At 40.0% G+C, this 20,133-nt stretch overlaps 1 protein-coding gene across 6 annotated transcripts in view; it reads left to right on the forward strand.

Annotated features, from left to right (window-relative positions):
* The window catches only part of LOC139470281 (ankyrin repeat and KH domain-containing protein 1-like), a 29,072-nt gene extending 17,922 nt beyond the window's left edge, over nt 1–11,150 (forward strand). For 4 of the 6 annotated variants that reach the window (XM_071252639.1, XM_071252638.1, XM_071252636.1 and 1 more), the window contains exon 4: nt 1,112–11,150. In XM_071252639.1, coding sequence (XP_071108740.1) covers nt 1,112–7,038 — 5,927 coding nt within the window. In that variant the 3' untranslated portion in view covers nt 7,039–11,150. The remainder of the gene's footprint in view (nt 1–1,111) is intronic. The other 2 variants (XR_011653769.1, XR_011653768.1) reach the window with 2 other exon arrangements.
* The last annotated feature ends 8,983 nt before the right edge of the window (nt 11,151–20,133 follow it).

Consider the following 20,133-nt stretch of genomic DNA (forward strand, 5'->3'; position numbering starts at 1 on the left):
AATTCGGACTCGTCCCAGCTCTAATGTAAACAGTAGCTGTAATCTTGTAGATGTGTCATCACACAGAGAATAAAGGCTGTGATAGAATGAGAGAAGAATTGACATTTATTGACTTTCATAGATACTCTCAGAGAAATATGACTTTGTAGTCATTATTCTGTTGCCAGGTTATAAACAGAGGATGGGGTCATTAAGAAAACTCATCACTTAATAACTTAAATTATTCATAAAAAAACTAACCATTTATTGGGAATTATGTCTTTTATGCAAAATAAGTCGTTCAGCAAATCCTCACCCATTAAATGCTACATCACTGAATAAAGGTGAGCTTCTGTACCTGTGGTTTCACTGACTGAATGTTTCTTCTCAGATGCATATGTGTAGGATGATGTGTAGGACCATATCGTTTTTTTCTGTTGACCAAAAATATTTTTCTCAATTTAGAAACATATTTAAACATGATCATCTCAAAAATGCAAATGCCTGGAATGTCGACATTTTGGTAGGATATGTATCACGTGAAATGGGATGCACATGTAATCATTGGCAATGAGATTAAGATACTGATTCATCTTTAGATTGAACATACATAGTGAAATTGGGCTTAAAGTCATGTTGAAGATTACTACACATGCATAGTGATGGGCATGCATGTGTGTCTGTATGGCGGCTTGTACTAGTCCGGACATATTGTGGCTTTATAGTGCTGGGCCAATGAGATACCATGCCACAGTTCAATACGGATTTCCCACCGATACTGACTCTGAACTGACCAATCCTTGTTTTATCGCCTTGATGGTGAATACCAGGCAGGTAACAAGTACCATCTTTTACCATTGTTTGGCATGACATGGCCGGGGGATCGAGGATGATTATGAGTTTGCTTAGGATCATTGAACACACCTGGTAAGCATAGGAGAGACTCAGCACAATGTTTTAAATGTTTTGTGATAATTATATGAAGGACCTGAATAAGATCCAAGTGGTAAAAATGTGTGGCTTGATTTAAACTGTGCCTTGCTGTTGTGTTGTCTATTCTGACAGGTCCAGATTTGACTATTTAAAGACCAACTTAACATTCACACAATCAATGTTTCCCCTTTTCCCACAGAACGTTACTGCCAAAAGCTGGACTTGCTCAAGGAGTATTTTGTGGACATCCATGCCCTCCAGACAGTCCAACAGCTCCTTGAGAAGCATGGCCATGTCAGCATCTGTGGAGCTCCTGGTGATGGGAAGACCAGCATTGCTCTGAAGATCTGTGAGGCATATCAACAAAAGGGATATGAAACAGTGTTTGTGGAAAACATTGAACGTTTTGACGTTGATACGATTTCTAAACGGCAATCACACATGCTGGTTGTTTTTGATGATATATTTGGTTCTGTCACATTCAGTTCAAATTTGGAAAAACTACATGAACTGTTCAGTGCCTTGGTTGATGATCTTGCTAAAACTGCCGCTGATAAAGAGCGGGATTCCAAGAAGAAGAAAGATAAACAATCAAAAGGTAAGGAACAATCCAATGAAGAAACACCCATCTACAGACTGAAGCTTGTTTTTACATCCAGGACATACATCTGGAAGGAGGGGTGTTCAAGACTACATCAGTACAAAGTGGATCTACTTAAAACAGAAGCTGTGCTTGATATGACTAAAGACCATCTGACGGTTGAAGAAAAGAAACGTATGTTACGTTCCTTCAAGAGCAAACATCCTAAATGTGATATCTCTGAAAAGGATATTTGTAGCATCACAGATTCAAAAAATAATATATTTGGATTCCCTCTTATTATCAGACTCTTTTTCACTCATGCAGTCTTCCAGATGCACAACGTAAAATTCTTCAATAATCCTCTGACCTACCTGAGAGGTGACCTTGACGCCATTGTCCGGGAAGAAAGCAACAGATCGGCAGCCATCATCTTCCTCATCCTCTGTGATGGAAACGTGAACCTTGTTTCTTTGCAGTCAGGAAAATCTAGAAATGTCAAGTTTGATGCTGTGAAAGACATTGTTCCTCTTTGTACAAGCATCGGCGTTGCCAAGGAGATCACAAACTTTACTGGGGTCTACTGTACAGTCGAGGATCACATCACATCTTTCTCTCACCCCTCCATATACGATGCTGCAGCCTGTGCTGTAGGACATCTCAATATCGTGTTGCTGCTGGAACACTGCTCCCTGAAATTCCTGTATGAAAGAGTGAGGCTGGGTAAGAGTATACAGTCATCAGACATTGAAGATGTCTCAAACATGATCTACATCACCCCCCAACTACACCAAACAGTAGTGGACAGACTGGTGGAAGGTATTCGACAAGGATGCTTCATTTGGACAGTGAAACATCCAGTTCTCCGTGATGAGAGGATTGCCTCCCTACTATGGACAGAGATTAATGATAACATTGTAGAAATTGTTGAACAAAAGGATAGGGACTCAGGTGAATGCTTTTTGTATTTAGCTTCCCTATCTGAGAGTTACTTTCTATTCTCAAAGTCATTAGAAGTTGTTGGAAGACAGGGTGACACATCAACTGATCTATACGACTGCGTGGTAGCCTGTGTTACTCATGGCAAACTGAAACACCTGGAACACCTCGTTACAATCATGAGTCTACAAGTAGGATTCATTGTTGAATTTTCCATAGACGGGAAAACCCTTCTGATCATGGCTGCCAAGTCAGGACAGTCAGAGGTGTTCAACTTCCTCATCCAGAAGGGTGCTGATATTTCAGTGACGGATAAGACAGGAAACACCTGTTTACATTATGCCTGTGAATCAGGAAGTATGGCGTTGACCAGAAAGGTGGTTGAAATGTGTCCTGTTTTAATAAATTCCAAAAGTTTTGTGGGTTTCACACCTGCAATGATTTGTGCCAAAGCAGGTCACCTTTTGATCCTGAAGTTCCTGAAACAAAAAGGAGCCGATTTAACTCTTACCAACTTTAACTTGTCAGATTGTTTGCACTTGGCCAGTGAAAATGGCAATCTGTCAACTGTGAGATTTTTGATTTCGCTGAAAATGTTTAATGTGAACAAGAAGCAAACATTTTTAATGCAAACATCAGCTATGAAGGCAGCAGAAGGAGGAAACTATGATGTTTACCATCTCCTTGTGTCTGAGGGTGCAGATCTGACACTTACTGATGAATATAAGAGAGACTGTCTGATGTTGGCATGTGTGGGAGGAAACATATCTATAGTGAAACATGTCTTGTCAATGAAAACATGTGACATCAACAGGCGGGGAGGGGAGTTGAAACAAACACCAATTATGATGGCAGTGGGAGAAGGACACTACAATGTTTATCATCTCCTTGTGTCTGAGGGTGCAGATCTAACAATTACTGATAAAACAAAAAGAGACTGTCTGATGTTGGCATGTACGAGAGGGAACATGAATATAGTGAAACATATCTTGTCAATGAAAACATGTGACATCAACAGGCGGGGAGGGGAGTTGAAACAAACACCAATAATGATGGCATTGGAAGAAGGACACTATGATGTTTATCATCTCCTTGTGTCTGAGGGTGCAGATCTGACACTTACTGATGACGACGACAGAGACTGTCTGATGTTGGCATGTACGAGAGGGAACATGAATATAGTGAAACATATCTTGTCAATGAAAACATGGGACATCAACAGGTGGAGAGGGGAGTTGAAACAAACACCAGTTATGATTGCATTGGAAGAAGGACACTATGATGTTTATCATCTCCTTGTGTCTGAGGGTGCAGATCTGACACTTACTGATGACGACCACAGAGACTGTCTGATGTTGGCATGTTTGGGAGGAAACATAAATATTGTGAAACATGTCTTGTCAATGAAAACATGTGACATCAACAGGCGGGGAGGAGGATGGTTGAAACAAACACCAGTTATGATGGCATTGGTAGGAGGACACGATGATGTTTATCATCTCCTTGTGTCTGAGGGTGCAGATCTGACACTTACTGATGACGACCACAGAGACTGTCTGATGTTGGCATGTTTGGGAGGAAACATAAATATTGTGAAACATGTCTTGTCAATGAAAACATGGGACATCAACAGGCAGGGAGGAGGATGGTTGAAACAAACACCAGTTATGATGGCATTGGTAGGAGGACACTATGATGTTTATCATCTCCTTGTATCTGAGGGTGCAGATCTGACACTTACTGATGATGACAAGAGAGACTGTCTGATGTTGGCATGTGTTGGGGGAAACATATCTATAGTGAAACATGTTTTGTCAATGAAAACATGTTACATCAACAGGCGGGGAGGATGGTTGAAACAAACACCAATTATGATGGCATTGGAAGGAGGACACTATGATGTTTATCATCTCCTTGTGTCTGAGGGTGCAGATCTAACAATTACTGATGAAACAAACAGAGAATGTTTGATGTTGGCATGTAAGAGAGGGAATATAGATATAGTGAAACATGTTTTGTCAATGAAAACATGTGACATCAACAGGCAGGGAGGAATGTTGAAACAAACACCAATTATGATTGCATTGGAAGAAGGACACTATGATGTTTATCATTTCCTTGTATCTGAGGGTGCAGATCTGACCCTTACTGATGACGACGACAGAGACTGTCTGATGTTGGCATGTGTGAGAGGAAACATAAATATAGTGAATCATGTTTTGTCAATGAAAACAAGTGACTTCAAGAGGCGGGGAGGATGGTTGAAACAAACACCAATTATGATGGCATTGGAAGGAAGACACTATGATGTTTATCATCTCCTTGTATCTGAGGGTGCAGATCTGACCCTTACTGATGACAACAACAGAGACTGTCTGATGTTGGCATGTGTGGGAGGAAACATAAATATAGTGAAACATGTCTTGTCAATGAAAACATGGGACATCAACAGGCAGGGAGGGGAGTTGAAACAAACACCAATTATGATGGCATTGGAAGGAAGACACTATGATGTTTTTCATCTCCTTGTATGTGAGGGTGCAGATCTGACCCTTACTGATGACGACAACAGAGACTGTCTGATGTTGGCATGTACGAGAGGGAACATAAATATAGTGAAACATGTTTTGTCAATGAAAACATGTGACATCAACAGGCGGGGAGGGGAGTTGAAACAAACACCAGTTATGATGGCATTGGAAGGAAGACACTGTGATGTTTATCATCTCCTTGTATCTGAGGGTGCAGATCTGACATTTAATGATGATGACAACAGAGACTGTCTGATGTTGGCATGTGAGGGAGGAAACGTACATATAGTGAAACATGTCTTGTCAATGAAAACATGGGACATCAACAGGCGGGGAGGAAGGTTGAAACAAACACCAATTATGATGGCTTTGGAAGGAGGACACTATGATGTTTATCATTTCCTTGTATCTGAGGGTGCAGATCTGACACTTACTGATGACAACAACAGAGACTGTCTGATGTTGGCATTTGAGGGAGGAAACATAAATATAGTGAAACACGTCTTGTCAATGAAAACATGTGACATCAACAGGCAGGGAGGAGAGTTGAAACAAACACCAGTTATGATGGCATTGGAAGAAGGACACGATGATGTTTATCATCTCCTTGTGTCTGAGGGTGCAGATCTGACCCTTACTGATGACAACAACAGAGACTCTCTGATGTTGGCATGTGTGGGAGGAAACATATCTATTGTGAAACATGTCTTGTCAATGAAAACATGTGACATCAACAGGCGGGGAGGATGGTTGGAACAAACACCAATTATGATAGCTTTGGAAGCAGGACACTATGATGTTTATCATCTCCTTGTGTCTGAGGGTGCAGATCTGACCCTTACTGATGACAACAAGAGAGACTGTCTGATGTTGGCATGTGAGAGAGGGAACACAGATGTAGTGAAACATGTTTTGTCAATGAAAACATGTGACATCAACAGGCAGGGAGGAGAGTTGAAACAAACACCAATTATGACGGCATTGGAAGAAGGACACTATGATGTTTATCATCTCCTTGTGTCTGAGGGTGCAGATCTGACCCTTACTGATGACATCAACAGAGACTGTCTGATGGTGGCATGTGTGAGAGGGAACATGAATACAGTGAAACATGTCTTGTCAGTGAAAACATGTGACATCAACAGGCGGGGAGGATGGTTGAAACAAACACCAATTATGATGGCATTGGAAGAAGGACACTATGATGTTTATCATCTCCTTGTATCTGAGGGTGCAGATCTGACCCTTACTGATGACAACAACAGAGACTGTCTGATGTTGGCATGTGTGGGAGGAAACATATCTATAGTGAAACATGTCTTGTCAATGAAAATATGTGACATCAACAGGCAGGGAGGAGAGTTGAAACAAACACCAATTATGATGGCATTGGAAGGAGGACACTATGATGTTTATCATCTCCTTGTGTCTGAGGGTGCAGATCTGACCCTTACTGATGACAACAACAGAGACTGTCTGATGTTGGCATGTGTGGGAGGAGACATATCTATAGTGAAACATGTCTTGTCAATGAAAATATGTGACATCAACAGGCAGGGAGGAGAGTTGAAACAAACACCAATTATGATGGCAATGGAAGAAGGACACTATGATGTTTATGATCTCCTTGTGTCTGAGGGTGCAGATCTGACACTTACTGATGACATCAACAGAGACTGTCTGATGTTTGCATGTGTGGGAGGAAACATATCTATAGTGAAACATGTCTTGTCAATGAAAACATGTGACATCAACAGGCGGGGAGGATGGTTGAAACAAACACCAATTATGATGGCATTGGAAGGAGGACACTATGATGTTTATCATCTCCTTGTGTCTGAGGGTGCAGATCTGACCCTTACTGATGACAACAACAGAGACTGTCTGATGTTTGCATGTGTGGGAGGAAACATATCTATAGTGAAACATGTCTTGTCAATGAAAACATGTGACATCAACAGGCGGGGAGGACGATGGTTGAATCAAACACCAGTTATGATGGCATTGGAAGGAGGACACGATGATGTTTATCATCTCCTTGTGTCTGAGGGTGCAGATACGACAGTTACTTACTGATGATGACATCACAGACTAGTATATTGTTACCTGTATTTATGTAACTCGACACCAAACTCACGGGGGCTGCATGCATCTGGCACCCTTCCTCCGCCAGTGTCTGAGCAAGGTCTGTTCATGTGAGTGGAGGAAAGGGCAGGACAACGGGACGATGTTCCTGGTTGATTCATCGTTGAGAATTCACACTGGCATCACAACAGATTCCTTGCCACACCATGACGATCGACCTCAAGATCACAACAAACATGCCTGCCATTTCCCTCATCGGTGGTGTACTCTGATAATCCTATCATCGTTGGCACTGACCTTTTTATCACAACAGAACAGTCTTTGCCAGTTGCAGTTCTGCCACTAACAAATTATGTGTGTGTACCTGGGTGGTGGTGCTAACTCTGAATGAGTTATAGCCACATAAGTACCACCCACTTATAAGACCCTAGTATTCATTCTATACATAAATACATATATACATCTTCATCTATTATCACCATCACTTCATTCTGTGTTCATTATATGTTGTCCTTGTCTGCAGTTGAATGTCAGCCAACTAACATCAACCCTGATACCTTTTGCAGCCTCTGTGATTTCTCCAGCTTCACCTGGACTTCCCCCTATCTATTTTTAGATATGTCCACCACTTCATGTGACTGTGAAGCATCTTGACTTCCTTTAATACCTGTCAGATGCTACCTTTCTTCTGATTGGCCCTTTGGTCCAGTTCTTTAAACTTCCTTTCTCACCTGCCTCTCTGCTCAGGTGATAATCTTGGCATGATTGTTACTTTGTGTAAATTCTGATGCAAACTGTCAGTGCTACAGAGCTTTTATACCCTTTGGAGATCATTCTGCACGTGTTTCGCCTTTTGAATATTTAAAGTCAATTCTTACATATTTGAGTTTTCAAAAACGGTCATGCTGCTTGAGACCCGTTAAATTCTTCAGCAACCCATGCTTGCTTTAAAAGGCAACTATGCTTGTCATAGGAGGCGACTAACAGGATCGGGGGTCAGGCTCACTGACTTGGTTGATGCATGTTATGGATCCCAATTGCGTAGATTGTCAAGATGTAAATCACTGGATTGTCTGGTCCAGACTCCATTATTTACAGACCGCCGTCATATAGCTGGAATACTGCTGAGTGCGGTGTAAAACAACAAACAAACACACACATGTTGCTTGAAGCATAGTATTAGTGCACTAATAATGTAGTGGTGTATACAGCACTAAGGTGTTGTAGTGGTGTATACAGCAGTATGGTGTTGTATTGGTGTATACAGCAGTAAGGTGTTGTAGTGGTGTATACAGCACTAAGGTGTTGTAGTGGTGTATACAGCAGTAAGTTGTTGTAGTGGTGTATACAGCAGTATGGTGTTGTAGTGGTGTATACAGCAGTAAGATGGTGTAGTGGTGTATACAGCAGTAAGGTGTTGTTGTGGTGTATACAGCAGTAAGATGGTGTAGTGGTGTATACAGCAGTAAGGTGTTGTAGTGGTGTATATAGCAGTGGGGTGTTTTAGTGGTGTATACAGCAGTATGGTGTTGTAGTGGTGTATACAGCAGTAAGTTGTTGTAGTGGTGTATAACGCAGTAAGGTGTTGTAGTGGTGTATACAGCAGTAAGGTGTTGTAGTGGTGTATACAGCAGTAAGATGTTGTAGTGGTGTATACAGCAGTAAGGTGTTGTAGTGGTGTATACAGCAGTATGATGGTGTAGTGGTGTATACAGCAGTAAGGTGTTGTAGTGGTGTATACAGCAGTATGATGGTGTAGTGGTGTATACAGCAGTAAGGTGTTGTAGTGGTGTATACAGCAGTATGGTGTTGTGGTGTATACAGCAGTAAGGTGTTGTAGTGGTGTATACAGCAGTAAGGTGTTGTAGTGGTGTATACAGCAGTAAGGTTGTTGTAGTGGTGTATACAGCAGTAAGGTGTTAGATAGGTGTATACAGCAGTAAGGTGTTGTAGTGGTGTATACAGCAGTAAGGTGTTGTAGTGGTGTATACAGCAGTAAGGTTGTTGTAGTGGTGTATACAGCATTAAGGTGTTAGATAGGTGTATACAGCAGTAAGGTGTTAGATAGGTGTATACAGCAGTAAGGTGATGTAGTGGTGTATACAGCAGTAAGGTGTTGTAGTGGTGTATACAGCAGTAAGGTTGTTGTAGTGGTGTATACAGCAGTAAGGTGTTGTTGTGGTGTATACAGCAGTAAGGTGTTGTTGTGGTGTATACAGCAGTAAGGTGTTGTAGTGGTGTATACAGCAGTAAGGTTGTTGTAGTGGTGTATACAGCAGTAAGGTGTTAGATAGGTGTATACAGCAGTAAGGTGTTGTAGTGGTGTATACAGCAGTAAGGTGTTAGATAGGTGTATACAGCAGTAAGGTGTTGTAGTGGTGTATACAGCAGTATGGTGTTGTAGTGGTGTATACAGCAGTAAGGTTGTTGTAGTGGTGTATACAGCACTAAGGTGTTGTAGTGGTGTATACAGCAGTAAGGTGTAAGATAGGTGTATACAGCAGTAAGGTGTTAGATAGGTGTATACAGCAGTAAGGTGATGTAGTGGTGTATACACCAGTAAGGTGTTGTAGTGGTGTATACAGCAGTAAGGTGTTGTAGTGGTGTATACAGCAGTAAGGTGTTGTAGTGGTGTATACCGCAGTAAGGTTGTTGTAGTGGTGTATACAGCACTAAGGTGTTGTAGTGGTGTATACAGCAGTAATGTGTTAGATAGGTGTATACAGCAGTAAGATGTTAGATAGGTGTATACAGCAGTAAGGTGTTAGATAGGTGTATACAGCAGTAAGGTGATGTAGTGGTGTATACACCAGTAAGGTGTTGTACTGCCTATATAGCATTCGAATGATATCATAAGCATGTGTTTATGAATTACTTTTAAATAGTGATGACACCATATAGTGTATATACCACAGCACCATCTTGTTTGATGTACCTGTTAGTAATCAGTTGTATATATTTAGATAGGGTAGTGCATCTGTAGTATTTTTCGTGTAATGTAGACAACATGCCCCATGTTAGATGTTTTTCTACTTTGTCTGTCATGATCTAATATAGTGAATATATCCTCACATGGTTTAGACATACTTGTAGTGTGGATTCAGGTGTATGGTAGATGTCGCCTTGTATTACTATTGGTGAAGTAGTATTGGTGACCAAATATATGTCTATTGTTACTTGATATGAATGATGTAATATTGTGTGTTTGTGTGTGGTATTTTATTTATTTAACCTGGCATTGCATTGATATGCATAATGTCATGTAAGTAGCATTGTATAGTGTTGTAGTATTGTAAATAGCATTGTGTAGTATTGTAATTGTGTATATAGCATTGTGTTGTCAGGGTGTATATAACATTGTATAGTGTTGTAATTGTGTATATAGCATTGTGCAGTGTTGTAATTGTGTATATAGCATTGTGTAGTGTTGTAGTGGTGTATATAGCATTGTGTAGTGTTGTAGTGGTGTATATAGCATTGTGTAGTGTTGTAGTGGTGTATATAGCATTGTGTAGTGTTGTAGTGGTGTATATAGCATTGTGTAGTGTTGTAGTGGTGTATATAGCATTGTGTAGTGGTGTAATTGTGTATATATCAGTGTGTATTGTTGTAGTGGTGTATATAGCATTGTGTAGTGTTGTAGTGGTTTATATAGCATTGTGTAGTGTTGTAGTGGTGTATATAGCATTGTGTAGTGGTGTAATTGTGTATATAGCATTGTGTAGTGTTGTAGTTGTGTATAAAGCATTGTATAGTGTTGTTGGAAAGATGTCACTTAAGTGAATGTATTATATCACTGTGTGTCAGCAAAATGTGGGAGAAAAACCCAAAGTGATGCAGGTCTCGGACGTTAACCACTTTGGTGAAACCCACGAGCACAGGCATGGCGCTGACAAAACTCGGAACAAATTTGGGGGGAACTCAGGATCACATCAAATTGCGTCACCTTAGACGACTGGGTACCTGTGCCTTCCACTTAATTTAAATAGAGATTGAAGTGGATCTTTGTGTGGTCAGGCACGGTGATTCGTTTGATCACCCCCCCCAACACACACCCCCCCATCCCCCCCATCCCCCCCCCACCCCCACCCCCACCCCCACCCCCACACCTGATTGTTGTATGACTTGTGTATCACAGACTTGATTATTTGTCATTTTCCAGTATTTTCTCTAAAATAAATTGTTGATCTAAATGACTTTTGAGTCATTTCGTTATTTACATTTATAATGTATTTCAAGAATATTTAACGGATACAAGAGTATTTCAAGCTAAATGCGTTTGGAACATAGTGTCAGGCGTCGCTTGATGGTTGTTGGACAATATGTAAAACCCATTGTCGTATTATCAGCGCAAAGATGTGACTGGAATATTGACACAGGCACCTGTAGTTTCACCCATGCACTCCCTCTGATCTGTATACATGTAAAATATCTTTCCTCAGTATGCACAGTTAACATGTTTCTTCATGCGGTACAGGCAGTGATTTTGCTAGAGGCCGATTACATAAGCATATTTTAATAATTTGACCAACTTTTGAGAGGATGTTCTTCTATACCATTACCAAATGTGAAGACTAGTGGGGCAAGTCATGTAAGACTAAAGTTCACCAGCAACCTATGCTTGTCCTGAGAGGTGACTAAATGGCTCGAGTGATCAGACAAGGTGACTGGGTTGATTGCATGTCATTGTAACCCAACTGTGTGGATCATTGCCATGTCTAGCACTGGATTGTCTGGTCCAGACTTTAATTAGTTACAGATGCCGTGAAAAAGCTGAAATATTTCTGAGTGAAGTGTTAAAAGAAAATAACCAAGCAAGCAAATTGTGTGCTCAGTCTTCACTACAAAGTAGTCATGATTCATCACTTGTTTTCTTCAGAGGAGATGTCCATGGTTTGCAAAGATCATTGCTCATCTATTCAGTCCATGGTTTGCAAAGATCGTTGCTCATCTATTCAATCCATGGTTTGCAAAGATCATTGCTCATCTATTCAGTCCATGGTTTGCAATGATCGTTGCTCATCTATTCAGTCCATGGTTTGCAAAGATCATTGCTCATCTATTCAGTCCATGGTTTGCAAAGATCGTTGCTCATCTATACAGTCCAGGGTTTGCAAAGATCGTTGCTCATCTATTCAGTCCATGGTTTGCAAAGATCATTGCTCATGTATTCAGTCCATGGTTTGCCAAGATCATTGCTCATGTGTTCAGTCCATGGTTTGCCAGGGTCGTTGCTCATGTGTTCAGTCCATGGTTTGCCAGGGTCGTTGCTCATGTGTTCAGCCCATGGTTTGCCAGGATCGTTGCTCCTGTGTTCAGTCCAGGTTTGCAAAGATCATTGATCATGTGCTCAGTCCATGGTTTGCAAAGATCATTGCTCATGTGTTCAGTCCATGGTTTGCAAGGAGCGTTGCTCATGTGTTCAGTCCATGGTTTGCAAAGGTTAAAGGGAAGCTATATAGTTTCGGAGACAGGATATAGAGCTACTCCTTTTACTTCATTTTACTGTGTTCAAAGATGGGGGTATAGCACGACTCCTTGTAAGTAATGGTATGCCTAAATGGGTAAGGAATGAGATAATAATATTTCAAACCCGTATTTTAAACTATTTCCATGCGAAAAATGCGAGGCTCCCAGATGTGCCACTAAGTTTTCAGGATATTTCCATATTGACGTGTGTATAGACGACCCCTTGTGTTAAAGGGAAGCTATATAGCTTCCAAACGTTGGTAGAGAGCGACTGTATCAAAGTCATTTTATCCATAAATGGTCAAGGAAAGCGATAATAATAATTCAAACCCGTATTTTAAACTATTTCCATGCGAAAAATGCGAGGCTCCCACATGTGCCACTAAGTTTTCAGCCTATTTCTATTAGGACTTTTGCATAGACACCCCCCTGTGGTAAAATGAAGCTGTATAGTTTCCAAAAGGGGGTATATAGCGACTGTTTCAAAGTTATTTCATGCCTAAATGGTTCAGGAAAGAGAAAATATTATTTCAAACACGTATTTTAAACTATTTCCATGCGAAACATGCGAGGCTTCCAGATGTGCCACTAAGTTTTCAGGCTATTTCCATAGAGACGTTTGCATACACAGCCTCCTGTGGTAAAGGGAAGCTTTAAAGTTTCCAAAAGGGGGTATAGAGCGACTGTTTTAAAGTTCTCTTATGCCTAAATGGTTCAGGAAAGAGATAATAATATTTCAAACCCGTATTTTAAACTATTTTCATGCGAAACATGCGAGGCTCCCAGATGTGCCACTAAGCTTTCAGGCTATTTCCATAGAGACGTTTGTATAGACGACCCCCTGTGTTAAAGGGAAGCTATATAGTTTCCGAGACAGGATAAAGAGCTACTCCTTTTACTTCATTTTATGCCTAAATGGTTAAGGAATGAGATAATGATATTTCAAACCCGTATTTTAAACTATTTTCATGCGAAAAATGCGAGGCTCCCAGATGTGCCACTAAGTTTTCAGGCTATTTCCATATTGACGTTTGTATAGACAACCCCCTGTGGTAAAGGGAAGCAATATAGCTTCCAAAAGGGGGTATAAAGCGACTATTTTTAAGTTATTTTACGTCTAAATGGTTCAGGAGAGAGATAATAATATTTCAAACCCGTATTTTAAACTATTTCTATGCGAAACATGCGAGGCTCCCAGATGTGCCTCGAAGGTTTCTGGCTATTTCCAAAGTGACGTTTGGATAGAGAAAACCCCGTGTTAAAGGGAATTATAGTTTCCGAGAGGTTATAGATCGAAATGAATAACAACATGCGTAAGATCAATTTTACAGGTTGGGAGTTAAGCAGAAGAAGCATATGATGTGACTGTAATTTTTTTTACTTTACTACTAAGATAATCGTGTTTACCCTTGGAAATATATTTCTTTACCAATGTGTTGTATTTAACTTAGATTTTATGGTAATGTTGCAACCATGTTTCTTTTTTTGTTTCCAATGAAACTTTGATCATTGGTAACATTACATAACATTTGTAAAAGACGGGCATACAAAAGAACTACACAAAGATCAAACTACTGATTCTTTGAATCATATTATATATAGTAGCTTCACGCGATGTTATGTTCAGTTGGTTTATAAGATTATTTGTTAAGAAACAAATGCATTATAACACAAGAACACACTGATATGTATCTTTACTATCTATATTGCTACTTTACCTGTTTCATTTGGCACGCTTGATGATATAATAGGTGGAACTTATTGAAGATGATATTGTATAATGTAAATGCATTCCCAGCCGGAAGTAAAGAAAGTGTCGTCTGTTACAGACAGCTTGCAGATTAATTGTCCAGCCGTCCTCGTCTTTATCAGTTAGGAGGTGGGGGATTTGGTCATGTGAACCTTCACTGAAGGCATTAATTTTGTTCCGGGGCCGCGCTGCAGTTTATTTGGAGATGTGGTATCAGATTACAAAAGTGCTGTCATCATTTGGCCTTGACGTGTTGACGGGAGACTGGCGCTGAGCAGCCGGTGGGGGGATTCTTATTTAGGATGACCCAGAGTGGAGAAATAGAATAAAAAGCATAATTGAATTCAATAGAAAAACACTGGAACATGCATGCTGAAACAGAACAGTGAACTAAAATGTACCTAAATATAGGTGGCTAGAGGGGTTGGTGGTGGGGAAATTAAAGGAAACATAATTCAGGAGCTCTTAACTGTTTGGAGAATATTTTTAAAAGAGTTCAATTTAACTATATAAACCCCAAGAGAATAGACTTTCTTGGTCAAACTCCCTTCACGGTATTTACTTTCGAAACAAGGATGTTATATGAACAGGATGTTATATACTACCTAGTATGCACCAGACAAATAATGTAACATGTGAATAAGTATAATATATGTGAATAAGTACTATAATAAGACACAAACATGTTATCAATGCTTTGGGAAAAGCCTGTGTAAGTCTATGTCTCCTGACCCCCGGTTCTATCAGATAAAGGACAGTCTCGCCACAACACAGCTGTTGCTGAAAGGGGATATAAACAATAACACAGAGATGTGGGTCAGCTCACTGGCACTTTCTACTGGCACATGTGCCGATCAGTGAAATTTGCCCTCCAACCCCATATGTAGTAACGTTTATACTTTTGTTTATGTCTTTGAGAAAGCCATCTCATTTCAATTTGAAAAGGTTTACGACTGACCATGTTTTCCAAATGAATTTACATTTTTGTTTTGATAATCAGATTGGTTCCAGATTGCAGACTAACGGAAAATCAACCAACTTCTCCCTTACATTCTTACTATATCAATAACATGAAAGTTTTAATGAAGCAGAAATTCAAATTGACAAACGAAGAAAGTAATTTAGCAGCGATAAGTGTATTCGGCGTAACGACTTGTTTGGAAACATAACGGTCCTTCGGTTGCGAGTTCAACTCCAAGCATGGTTGTGGCCACCTATTCACATTGGAGAGTTTTCACTGGTGGCAGCGATATCATAGAGAGCTCCGGGAACGTACTATCGCTGTGAGGAGCTTGATATCTTCCATGACAGTCAAGTTAAAAAGAGATGCACACCATGATCAGTCACCTGACATTACAGACAGGAAGTATACAAACAGCACCCGAAACATAATCGGTGCATACGATTGTTCTAATGCAAAATTCTAATCAGATCAAGTTTGATTAAAATGTGCATTGGTGAAAAGGTATGTTTTGACGTACGCTTTCATTACTTATTGAATTCCTTACATTGTGTACAATTGGTAAAATAACTTCAGCGACAAGTGGTGAACTGGGAACCTGCTTCAAATTTGTGATTGCTATCATTGATGCTATGTTAAATCTGGGAACCTGCTCCAAATGTGTGATTGATATCATTGATGCTGTGTTAAATCTGGGAACCTGCTCCAAATGTGTGATTGATATCACTGATGCTGTGTTAAATCTGTGAACCTGCTCCAAATTAGTGATTGATATCATTGATGCTGTGTTAAATCTGTGAACCTGCTCCAAATGTGTGATTGATATCATTAATGTTGTGTTAAATCTGTGAACCTGCTCCAAATGTGTGATTGATATCATTGATGCTGTGTTAAATCTGGGAACCTGCTCCAAGTGTGAGATTGATATCATTGATGCTGTGTTAAATCTGGGAACCTGCTTCAAATGTGTGACTGATATCATTGATGCTGTGTTAAATCTGGGAACCTGCTCCAAATGTGTTATTGATATCATTGATGTTGTGTTAAATCTGTGAACCTGCTCCAAATGTGTAATTAATATCATTGATGCTGTGTTAAATCTGGGAACCTACTCCAAATGTGAGATTGATATCATTGATGTTGTATTAAATCTGGGAACCTGCTCCAAATGTGTGATTGATATCATTGATGCTGTGTTAAATCTAGGAATCTGCTTCAAATGTGTGATTGATATCATTGATGCTGTGTTAAATCTGTGAACCTGCTCCAAATGTGTGATTGATATGATTGATGTTGTGTTAAATCTGGGAACCTGCTTCAAATGTGTGACTGATATCATTGATGCTGTGTTAAATCTGTGAACCTGCTCCAAATGTGTGATTGATATCATTGATGTTGTGTTAAATCTTGGAGCCTGCTCCAAATGTGTGATTGATACCATTGATACTGTGTTGAATCTGAGAACTTACTCCCAATGTATGATTGATATCGGTAATGTTGTGTTAAATATGGGAACTTGCTCCAAATGCGGGATAGATATAATTGATGCTGTGTTAAATCTGGGAACCTGCTTCAAATGTGTGATTGATATCATTGATGCTGTGTTAAATCTGGGAGCTTGCTCCAAATGTGTGATTGATATCATTGATGCTGTGTTAAATCTGGGAACCTGCTTCAAATGTGTGACTGATATCATTGATGCTGTGTTAAATCTGGGAACCTGCTTCAAATGTGTGATTGATATCATTGATGCTGTGTTAAATCTGGGAACCTGCTTCAAATGTGTGACTGATATCATAGATGCTGTGTTGAATCTGGGAACCTGCTCCAAGTGTGTTATTGATATCATTGATGCTGTGTTACATCTGTGAACCTGCTCCAAATGTGTTATTGATATCATTGATGCTGTGTTAAATCTGGGAACCTGCTCCAAATGTGTGATTGATATCACTGATGCTGTGTTAAATCTGTGAACCTGCTCCAAATGTGTGATTGATATCATTGATGCTGTGTTAAATCTTGGAACCTGCCCCAAATGTGTGATTGATATCATTGATGCTGTGTTACATCTGGGAACCTACTCTAAATGTGTGATTGATTTCATTGTTCCTGCGTTATATCTGGGAACCTGCAAAAAATTTGTGATATCATTGATGCTGTGTTAAATGTGGGAACCTGCTCCAAATGTGTGACTGAGATCATTGATGCTGTGTTAAATCTGGGGACCTGCTCCAAATTTGTGATTGATATCATTGATGTTGTGTTACACCTGGGAACCTACTCCAAATGTGTGATTGATTTCATTGATGCTGCGTTATATCTGTGAACCTGTTTTAAAATTTGTGATATCAATGATGCTGTGTTAAATCTGGGAACCTGCTCCAAATGTGTGACTGATATCATTGATGTTGTGTTAAATCTGGGAGCCTGCTCCAAATGTGTGATTGATATTATTGAAACTGTGTTAAATCTGAGAACTTGCTCCCAGTGTGTGATTGATATCAGTAATGTTGTGTTAAATATGGGAACCTGCTTCAAATTCGGGATAGATATCATTGATGCTGTGTTAAATCTGGGAACCTGCTTCAAATGTGTGATTGATATCATTGATGCTGTGTTAAATCTGTGAACCTGCTCCAAATGTGTGATTGATATCATTGATGTTGTGTTAAACCTGGGAACCTGCTTCAAATGTGTGACTGATATCATTGATGCTGTGTTAAATCTGGGAACCTGCTTCAAATGTGTGATTGATATCATTGATGCTGTGTTAAATCTGGTAACTTGCTTCAAATGTGTTATTGATATCATTGATGCTGTGTTAAATCTGGGAACCTGCTCCAAATGTGTGATTGATATCATTGATGCTGTGTTAAATCTGGGAACCTGCTTCAAATGTGTGACTGATATCATTGATGCTGTGTTAAATCTGGGAACCTGCTTCAAATGTGTGACTGATATCATTGATGCTGTGTTAAATCTGGGAACCTGCTTCAAATGTGTGATTGATATCATTGATGCTGTGTTAAATCTGGGAACCTGCTTCAAATGTGTGACTGATATCATTGATGCTGTGTTAAATCTGGTAACTTGCTTCAAATGTGTGATTGATATCATTGATGCTGTGTTAAATCTGGGAACCTGCTCCAAATGTGTAATTAATATCATTGATGCTGTGTTAAATCTGGGAACCTGCTCCTAATGTGTGATTGATATCATTGATGTTGTGTTAAATCTGGGAACCTGCTTCAAATGTGTGACTGATATCATTGATGCTGTGTTAAATCTGGGAACCTGCTTCAAATGTGTGATTGATATCATTGATGCTATGTTTAATCTGGAAACGTTCTTCAAATGTGTGATTAATATCATTGATGTTGTGTTAAATCTGGGAACCTGCTTCAAATGTGTGATTGATATCATTGATGCTGTGTTAAATCTGTGAACCTGCTTCAAATGTGTGACTGATATCATTGATGCTCTGTTATATCTGTGAACCTGCTCCAAATGTGTGATTGATATCATTGATGCTGTGTTAAATTTGGGAACCTGCTCCAAATGCGGGATAGATATCATTGATGCTGTGTTAAATCTGGGAACCTGCTTCAAATGTGTGATTGATATCATTGATGCTGTGTTAAATCTGGGAACCTGCTTCAAATGTGTGACTGATATCATTGATGTTGTGTATAATCTGGGAACCTGCTTCAAATGTGTGATTGATATCATTGATGCTGTGTTAAATCTGGGAACCTGCTTCAAATGTGTGACTGATATCATTGATGCTGTGTTAAATCTGGGAACCTGCTTCAAATGTGTGATTGATATCATTGATGCTGTGTTAAATCTGGGAACCTGCTTCAAATGTGTGATTGATATCATTGAGGCTGTGTTAAATCTGTGAACCTGCTCCAAATGTGTGATTGATATCATTGATGCTCTGTTGAATCTGGGAACCTGCTCCAAGTGTGTTATTGATATCATTGATGCTGTGTTAAATCTGTTAACCTGCTCCAAATGTGTGATTGATATCATTGATGCTTTGTTAAATCTGGGAACCTGCTCCTAATGTGACATTGATATCATTGATGCTGTCTTAAAACTGGGAACTTGCTCCAAATGTGTGATTGATATCATTGATGCTGTGTTAAATCTGTGAACCTGCTCCAAATGTGTGATTGATATCATTGATGCTGTCTTAAAACTGGGAACTTGCTCCAAATGTGTTATTGATATCATTGATGCTGTGTTAAATCTCGGAACCTGCTCCAAATGTGTTATTGATATCATTGATGCTGTCTTAAAACTGGGAACTTGCTCCAAATGTGTTATTGATATCATTGATGCTGTGTTAAATCTGTGAACCTGCTCCAAATGTGTGATTGATATCATTGATGCTGTGTTAAATCTGGGAACCTGCTCCAAGTGTGCCGATCTGGGACCTGACAATCGGAGTACAATGACATGCTATCAACGAAGTCACCGAGCCCGATCAGCCGATCTGGGGCCTGACAATCGGAGTACAATGACATACTATCAACCAAGTCACAGAGTCCGATCAGCCGATCTGGGGCCTGACAATGACATGCTATGAACGAAGTCACCGAGTCCGATCAGCCGATCTGGGGCCTGACAATCGGTTGGTTTGTTGGTTTGTTGCACTCAGCAATATTCCAGCTATGTGACGATGGTCTGTAAATAATCGAGTCTGGACCACACAATCCACTGATTGATATCATGAGCTTCGATCCAGGCAATTGGGATTGATGACATGCTTCAACCAAGTCAGCGAGCCTGACCACCCGATCCCGTTAGTCGCCCTTTACGACAAGCATTGTCGCCATTTACAGCGATCATGGGTTCCTGAAAACCTATTCTACCCCGGATCTTCACTGGCCCCTGACAA

The sequence above is a fragment of the Haliotis cracherodii genome, unplaced genomic scaffold, assembly GCF_022045235.1.
Source record: "Haliotis cracherodii isolate W230 unplaced genomic scaffold, xgHalCrac1.p SCAF_20, whole genome shotgun sequence".
Lineage (NCBI taxonomy): Eukaryota > Metazoa > Mollusca > Gastropoda > Lepetellida > Haliotidae > Haliotis > Haliotis cracherodii.